General features: G+C 42.0%; 2 protein-coding genes across 5 annotated transcripts in view; both read left to right on the forward strand.

Moving 5' to 3' along the window:
• LOC135492723 (soluble guanylate cyclase 88E-like) overlaps nucleotides 1-3,294 on the forward strand; it is a 38,333-nt gene extending 35,039 nt beyond the window's left edge. For 3 of the 4 annotated variants that reach the window (XM_064779323.1, XM_064779324.1, XM_064779326.1), the window contains one exon: nucleotides 272-3,294. In XM_064779323.1, coding sequence (XP_064635393.1) covers nucleotides 272-418 — 147 coding nt within the window. In that variant the 3' untranslated portion in view covers nucleotides 419-3,294. The remainder of the gene's footprint in view (nucleotides 1-271) is intronic. The other variant, XM_064779325.1, reaches the window with a different exon arrangement.
• Nucleotides 3,295-4,551: 1,257 nt separating this feature from the next.
• On the forward strand, nucleotides 4,552-8,041 carry LOC135492847 (uncharacterized). The gene is made up of 8 exons (XM_064779525.1): nucleotides 4,552-4,599; nucleotides 4,971-5,029; nucleotides 5,453-5,470; nucleotides 5,848-6,111; nucleotides 6,463-6,486; nucleotides 7,028-7,303; nucleotides 7,639-7,675; nucleotides 7,952-8,041. The coding sequence occupies exons 2-7, from the start codon at nucleotides 4,975-4,977 to the stop codon at nucleotides 7,644-7,646; spliced, it is 645 nt and encodes a 214-aa protein (XP_064635595.1). The 5' UTR covers nucleotides 4,552-4,599; nucleotides 4,971-4,974; the 3' UTR covers nucleotides 7,647-7,675; nucleotides 7,952-8,041.
• Nucleotides 8,042-8,882: the final 841 nt, after the last annotated feature.

Consider the following 8,882-nt stretch of genomic DNA (forward strand, 5'->3'; position numbering starts at 1 on the left):
AAGGCCACATCTGTCTTCCGCTATGTGATTCCTTCCTAGAGTGATATGGTACAAGCATAACGTAAACTCAAAGTAAACCAAGCATGATGAGTAAGGGTGATTTGATTCAAAAAGATGATAATTTTTATATCGAGCTTTTAGCCAATGCAGTTATATGCAGCTGTGAGAAGCCAATTTCAATTTTTCTTAAGATTTTAACTTTTATTCGTAAAATGGCGCTGGCTAAAGTGGATGATACGATCTGAGAAAAGAACTCTTAATACATTTACAGGCATTGCAAACACTGACAAGGACTGACGCCAAAAACAAGAAATCATACAAGCGCTGGAAGAGACCTCTCATTAAAAAGCAGGTGGCCCTGTCTCTCGGCTTTAAAGCTGATTTGTTGGGGAAGAAGAGCCAGCCTTGGTTTCATTGAAGTGAATCAGGATAAGGATTCCGACAAGACATCCGATTAAAGGCCGTCTAGATCCAATACTTAAATGAAACGATGTCGCGATTTGTTTTCATGTAAATCCTTTCCTGCCAGGAAATGTTATTTTGGCATATTTCGTTGAGAACAAGATTCAGAACCTAAAACCATCACCGATATGATACTGAGGTCGAACTAAAAAGTCTAAAGTCCATGTAAAACGAAATTAACCGCGCAGAACTTGACATCAGATGGCATGAGGTCTCTTGCGCACTTGGGGCGAGGTATGATCGTTATTGTAGTGTTGTCGTAGCCGTTTCTGTAACGTCCTTGTACATCCAGTCTCACCATCTGTTGATTCTATTCTTTATCAAACGCTTGGGAAAATTTCCTTCGTCAAAAATATGTCAACTCTGTCGTGGCGCATGTTCTCTCTACCACATCTTATACAAAGTTGTTGGGGAGTTGATTGTAGGCTAAATGCGTCAGGATCATGTACGACCTTCCCTTTCCCCGAGCTCGACTATCTGTCCAACATTATGCACGTCATTCAAAATGTCTGATCCATGTTTTCCTTCGCTTTGCAGCCTCCGTCGTGAAAGTCTCGTCCTGCTGTCGTCACATTCCCTAGCTGGTGTGCGTAGAGACTCCTGGCACTATCCATTAGAGGCACACCGCTGTAGCGGTATTTCTGGTTTCAGCCAATTTTTTGCCTGACCGCAACATTCTCTCTCCCTGCACTTTGTCCGAGGCAATAGTTCTATGAAACAACACTGAATTCAGCTGCAGTGGATGCGGTGGAGTTAAGTCATGAGTGTGTCGTCCGGTCCTCTTGATCAAGCGGTCCGCTTCTAAACGACCATGTGGGAATTGGAGGCATTTGTTTTCGAACTGTTAATGCCGAAAGAGGAAGCTTTGGTATATAATATTTTGCTGTCTCTTTCTGCATTTTTGATCCTCTAGCTGTAATGTGGGGAAGGGGTGGGGCGTACACTGATGAACTAAACTTCGACACAATTACTTTTAGGAGCAATTGCACATTTATGTTAACGCCAAATCACTTCTCATTTCAAGGAGGTGGCAGGGAAGCGTTTTAAAGACCTAGACTCTAAAGGGCACTGCTTTGTATATTGTAAAGTCAGCTTCATTGTACTCTGCACTATCTTCTGTTGTACATGTATCTACGTTTAGTTAATGCAGTTGTCCATGTAAATCATGTTCCCCAAAGTCAGGGATTTCCACTATCCTGAATATAGTGGCGAATTAATGAGTTCTGAGCGAACACGAATTTTTTGCCCATCAACTTTCTGTCGAGATCAGAAAAATATGTTGTGTCGAATACCTCTGGACCTGTTCATCATCTTTTAATAGAACGTTACAGATGATCCGTGTGGAAAGAAATATGGAATATGTGAAGGACCTGCTGCAATTTCATTTCAAGTCCTGAGTGAATTGGTGTCGAATCTGGGCCGTAGAAAAAAACCTCAAGTGTCAACAAAGTGTCGGTCACCTGACCAGGTGGTATGCAGGTTTAGATACATATTGATTGGGGCCATGTCATACCTCGAGCAGTCCGTCTCAAGATAAGTGCTGAACAACATTCCATATATTTCACACCATACACGAGTTTGACAAAATCACTGAACACAGATCTGCTGTTATACAATAACTGGTTTCGTATCGATATAACGTTTTCCAAGATGTAAGATTTTAAATTCGACAACGGAATAGACGTACAATTTAAAACAGCAGAGTTCTTTAGAAGGTCGCCTTAAGGAGCCCTGAAATATTGTATACTACCTTGTCATTCTTCAATGTGTTTTCGACAGAAAGACTCTGTCCTGTTCATGTTTATGTTTAAGTTTATGTTTGAAAGTTATGGAAGTGTCATAAGTTGTATAACTCTAGTTACATGTAACCCACATCCTTTTCCTAAAAGCACTCTTTATTATACTTACTGCCAACGCATGTGTTACCGGTCTGATATGAGACGCCAAGCCAGATGACTACAAGCTCAGTGTAATTACTGTCTGGACAACTATCGATCGCATATTCGGAAAAATTATTCTCACAAAAACTATCAATTTCATTGCAAACATTACATTTTATTTGTAACAAAGGTAGTTTCAAGATTTAATCAAACATTACAAAATATCTTCCAGGTTGTAAAGCTTGCTATTTTTCCTTAGAAATATTCTAATCAATTATAGATGTCCTTATCCATTTCAAGATATAAGGGGCGTCACTGTGTCTGCTCAACGTCGAAATAGGCAACAGCAATAGCCTAGGCAAATTAACAGGCGATAAAGGGTGGGTATACCGAAAATCATGCCCTAACTCGGCAGGCAAACAGTGGGAAGCTTTTCCACCCTTCTCAGACCGCCACCTTCTGTTATATGTTCACCGTGTTTTGTACCTGCTGGGTGTAATCAATTACTCGACTTTATTACAGTAACTTGTTGAAATGTGTATCCCAGGCCGGTACAGGATATCACCAGCACTAGACATCTTCTGATCTGTTATTTAAAGGTATGTTTACTGTATCAGTATGCTGATAGAATGTTAGGGCCTAAATCAAAAGTAAGCTGACGTCAGATTCAGAAAAATGACGCTATTCTGTCTTTACCAACTGGTTTGCACCTATAAACTGATGTCATATGGCCTAAATCATTTGTTAATAGCTGAAAACATGTTATGTTATATCATGTTTATAACACAGCCAAAGTCATTTGTTCCTGGCTGAAAACAGATATTAGGTTGCCTAAATCATTTGTTCAAAGCAGAGATCATTTGTTCTTGGCTATAAAGGCCTTCATTGTTAATAGCAAAAAGTGTTTGATTTGACACTATATTGATATTTATAAGAGTATCATTAAAATAATAAGAAAGCTACGTTGTTCTTCCAATTTCATTTTATTCACTGTAATTTCACACGTTCACCATCCCCATTTTGATGCAGCTCGCATCAAAGAGCAGTTTGCCTGGAGCGCTGATATGAACCGTCAAGTAGGAAAGCTACCCGCTTTTGAAAATGAATAATTCAATAATCCTCCTCTTGACCAATATATATGTTTCGAAATGTGTCCGTTAAAAACTAACAGCTGACATTCGGACGGCCAAGTATACTTATCTGAATCTTTATCTCTGAAGTGTACGATACAATGCCTCCAGAGATGATCGCATCGATTTCGGTTCTGCACTGGGGTATCATTATGTTAATATAGACTATTATGATGAACTTCGAATCAACGAACTAAATGAAATTTTCAGTCACTGATAATTAATGAGACTAAGTTGATAGCAATTGTTAATTACAGTGGAACCCCGGTCGGCGACCACCCCGGTAACGCGACCACCGCGCTCTGACGACCAAGAATTGCCGGTCCCGAATGGTTTCCTCAGTCTAATTACCAGTACAAGGCCCCCGGTAACACGACCACCCCGGTACCCGGCCAGACCACGACCACTGGATTGGGCGGTCCCAATGATCAAATTCACCCCTCTAACCCGACCAAAGGGCCTAATTGCCGTAATCTATCGCGACCGCGTCTCCAATTAACCCGGCAAACACCTCGGCGCAAAGCTCTCTCTTGATTATTATAACACCACGGACGGTGGCCATCATGAGAATCCATATGAAAACTGCCGCCATTGTAAAAACTTAAACACTGCCTGAAATGAGCAAGAACGTCGCCTGCTTGATTCCCACAAGTACATGTATGTTCATTTCGGTGTGGCAGATGGTACAGTCACTCCAGAATGATAAAAATTGTTCATTTGAGAGACTTCAGTTTTGGTCCATTTGATGAATCAGCGGCACGATTCTAGGGTCTGCATTTTGATCGCGTGGGCTGAAGTGGCGAGGATGGTCAGACTAGACAGTGACAACGAAGCAGAATCACCACTCTGTACTCTCGCATTGTTATTGGAGAGGATGACGCACATCGTGTCTTAAACAGTCTGGCCAGCATGGACAATTTTAAAACGCTATCCTTCACCCATATAAATCCGCGGCACCTCTTCAAAGACAAACGATAGCAGCTGCCAAGCGATGCCCTTCCCAGGTGTCAAAGTGGGAGCAAGTATCTTTGGCTTTATAATATACTGCATTCCCTTGATTCGTCACATTCGCTCAAACGTCGAGAACAGGACAGTTGGAGGAATCACCCTTGCGAAGACGATATCAGGTAGGGAATTTCGATTTGCTTGCCACACAATTCAACTACTCAGTGGTTATAATTGACATGAGGTGTATTGCATTGCGGTGTTTGTCCTTATGCGAAATATAAAGGCTGTTCACGAGGAGGCAACAGAAAAGTACGTAGTTGACAAATCCGCCCGTTGCATCAATACAGCGTCTTGAACAAGTTACCCTATCGCTGAACATGGTAAATCGTGTTGGGAACCCTTCTAATAAGGCCATATCGAAGGGACGGCGAGCGGTGAACGGGCATTATTTTCAAGTCCCCATCGAGGCTCAGGGGACAATAAATAAGAGTTTGAGGTTTTACGAATGTATCGGTATGCAAATACCGTAATGGTTTTCTTTCTTTCACAGAACCATGAAGTTGTTTATCGCACTCGTTGTACTGGTCGGAGCAGCTTATGCAGACTTTAGTGAGTATTATGCACCAACTAATATATTCATCAAAAGATTAAATTTCACGTTCCTTCATAAAGCACTTCATGAAATCTCCTCTAAGTGAGTATATATCCGATCTGCCTAGCCTGCCCCCGGTATCCCACCCACCTGACCACATAAGTTCCTAACCGAAGCTTGGTCTGGCGATGTGCTTATGTTGATCATAGCCCAGCGCAAGAGTGATTTCTCTGTTAGTAACAGATGGCTCCCACCGCAGAATAATACCTCTGGTATTATCATACTCGATGTATTTCTAGTATTTAAACACGCAAAGTCCCTCAAAACAAGCACGATATGCGATATGCACAATGTGTGATTTTCTCCATTCAGACTTTAGACCCGCAACACAACCTTCTTTTGATAATTTTTTACGTTAACCTTACCATTTCACATTTCAGATTTCGCCCCGAGCGAAGGTAGGTCCTTTCCTTTATGATCCTTTACAGTCTGAAAGCGCCCCTCGCATGGTTGGCATGTTATCACTGCCCACTACACAAAGAAATGGCGCGTTTCTTTAAACATTCATAACTTTTATGATATGAGGCCAATCTATTGAGATTCAGATGCATCATATTTCACACTATAAAAGCAACGCATTTGAGAAGCAATTCATACTCCGAAATTGGGTCTTTTGAAGAGAAGATATGATTGGTCATTGGAGGTGATATTGTGATGATACTGGTCATCAGAGTTCGCTGTCGATCACTGCGAGTATGACCAGCAATAGAGAGTTCCTTAAAAAGCTGTCCATATCTATGATACGGTATATGACAATCGTGTCGTTGTCTTATAGGTTGCATGGTACTAAAACTTCACGAGCATTCTCATAGTACGGGCGCCGTTCAGAAGGATGACGGTTCTGAGATATTCGCTGATTACGAATGCCGTGATTATTGCCGTTATAAGCCCGAATGCACGGCCGTCGACTACCGTGGATTAGACGGGCTCTGCTTCATGCATACGACCCCGGCGCCGGTACTGATCCCAGCCACCGCGGAATCAACTGGTTCGCCGTCCGGTTGGCAGACCGTCTCTCAATACAGGAAGGAGGGAACCTGTAAGTGCCACATGATGATCCGAACCGTATACCTATTACTGTAATGCAAAAATTCACAACATCTGTTCAGGGCGTAAGAAAAAAAAAATATTCACAAGTGAAATAATGTGTAAGAAAATAAAGATAGGCCTTCCCAGTGGACGGCCAGATCACTTTATTTAGGGTAGGTAGTCGTTTTAAGGACTGTAAACGTCTCCAAGGTTTCTGATCGAATTTATGTTGCATCTAGTTTCACTCCCGCAGTAGAATCTCAGGAGATGGAAGTGTTCTCCGAGACTCATACAATGTAATGTTAACATTGGCTTATCATTATAATACCTCATCTTTATTGTGTTTCTCTACTTACTTCAGGTGCACCGAATCCTGACCCCCAGGGTAAGCTTTAGTATATTTTTTAATATTTACCTCTACGTTTTCCCAATCGGTCGAAGCGAAGCTTCTTCAGTTGCCCCAATGTTCTGGTAGGTTTACACTGCATGCCATTGCGACAACGCATGCTGCAGATGTTTATATATATACGCTGCTCTCCACTTAACCATAATAATAATGAATGCCACATTCTTGTAGGAAGGGTAGGATTCAACTAAACTGCGCTTTGACGCATTTTCTAATGAACTTCGCAAGGCATGCAATTTCTGCACTGTCTGGTTGCAGTGCGGCGTGAAATGACGAGGCATTGCCGCACAGCCAGAGAACCTCATTTGCCGGCGTAGTAATACACAGCTCAAACCTCAGATGCACAACCAGATAACCACGATCATGGCAGCGAATTTCTGTCGACAATGTCAGTGTCTAAAACAAATGACGGGCTATTGGATTCACAAAGTTTCATAGGTAGAATCTGAACATCAATTCATCGTTTGAATTAGACTACCTGAATCTTTACTTACAATAAAATATGTTTTAATTCTTAAAGGATGTATGGCCCATCTCCTTGGCAAGCACTCCCAAGGTGCTTATGCAATCGAAGAGAATGGCGGGGGATTCTATTCTTGGACACCAGATACGTGCCGCGCATACTGCGCCGATTCGGCCGAATGCAAGGCTGTCGACTACGTTGGAGCTGACAAAACCTGTCACCTCCACACGAGTTATGAGCCAATTTTAGATGTGACAGAGGGTACGACAGGACAGGTTCAGTTCCATACGGTATCACAATTCAGGAAGAAGGAAGGAGTCAGTGTCTGCCCCGGTAAGAGTTATAAGATCGTCTACCACCGCTGCTTGTGACAGAAATGCAAATTTCGTCAATGTACGAACAATGCAAGCTCACACCCCATAGGAATGGTTCTCATGAGAACTGACCATTTCTTAAACTTGCGGTCATGAGGCGAACTGCAGCTCGGAACTCATGAAACGTGCGTACATGTTGCCAACCATAATATGAACTGATGTTACTGAGATAAAAGTTATTATTTCGAAACTTATCTTCCTGATGTACTTGTCACATGTACCAGGACTGATTGTCACTTATACCGTAAAAGCCAATTACTACTATACAATTATCTACGTTATTATTCTTTTCAGGCTATTAAAAGAACCTCGTGTCGTAATAGTCCTACCGGTTCGTATGACTATATTCGTTTAGTTCGGAATTTATATGCCGGAATCATGTAGAAAATACAGCAAAGTGCTTGTCCAAAACATCAAAGTTTCGAATTTTGTATCTGGTAACGCAAGCGCATCAATGAGGTCATTCGAACTTCTCGCGGTCTGGGCGTTTATTCAAAGTCATCAAAGGTGTAGAGCGCGTAGACGTCAATCCATCCTTGACCCGTCAATCGAATACTTGTAAATCTGAATTCAATGCAGCACTAAATTTCACGCATTTTTATTTCAGGTGTTTGGTCAACAAGAACACAAGCCAAATACATGTACTTCGAATTCCCTGTCCCAGCATATCTTAGTATAAACTTCTCTTTAGTCTGAAAATGAGTTCTTATGTATGTTCTATAAATACCGATTTTCTAAGCAAGAATCATCTTGAGTCACTATCGTTTCACTGGTCTTAGAAAGCTTGGGCTACGATAAAGCAGCAAAGAGAGGGGACGAGATGGAAGATTGGCAACCTCAAAATAACCTCCTGCGAACCAAGAAGCCCCATGACCCACCAACCTTAGTCTATTCAAGACGGCGTTGCGGGAATTGGCACCCCGATATATCGTTCGACACCAATGATCTTAAAGCAGTTGTGTGGAGGTGCCAGAAGGTCAATCAAACTCTCTGTTAGACCTGCACTGAATGCGAACCCTTAACACCAAGTAGACTCATAAGATGGCAGTTTCATCATACGAGTCCCGTACAACAGCCAGGCTAAGACAACATTCAATCCAATTATGTACCTGACTTTAGTCATGTTACTCAAGAACAATAAAGTTGTTCATTTGAGAGACTACACTTTTGGTCCGTTTGCCTGCATAAGCGGCACGATTCGAGTGTCTGCATTTTGATCGAGTGGGCTGAAGTGGCGAGGATGGACAGATGATGTACATGTACAAACATTTTCTGCCAGGTTTTACAGAATGTGTTGCTGAATGTGTAGCGCCTTACGTTGGAACTCTGATCTGTAAGCCTACGTTCCGGCAGTAGTTCCCTCCTCCCCCAGAGCCTTTTACCATCACTCTGACCGCATCAAGGAACCTAGAAACCAACATCATGAACATAAAATGAACTCTTGACCAGTGTAGGCTGTTGAGAGATCCAACATTTTTCATACTTTACTGAAGATCAGAATAAATTCTGTTACTAACTAAATGGATCAACCAGGACTA

The sequence above is a fragment of the Lineus longissimus genome, chromosome 8, assembly GCF_910592395.1.
Source record: "Lineus longissimus chromosome 8, tnLinLong1.2, whole genome shotgun sequence".
In the NCBI taxonomy this organism is placed as follows: domain Eukaryota; kingdom Metazoa; phylum Nemertea; class Pilidiophora; order Heteronemertea; family Lineidae; genus Lineus; species Lineus longissimus.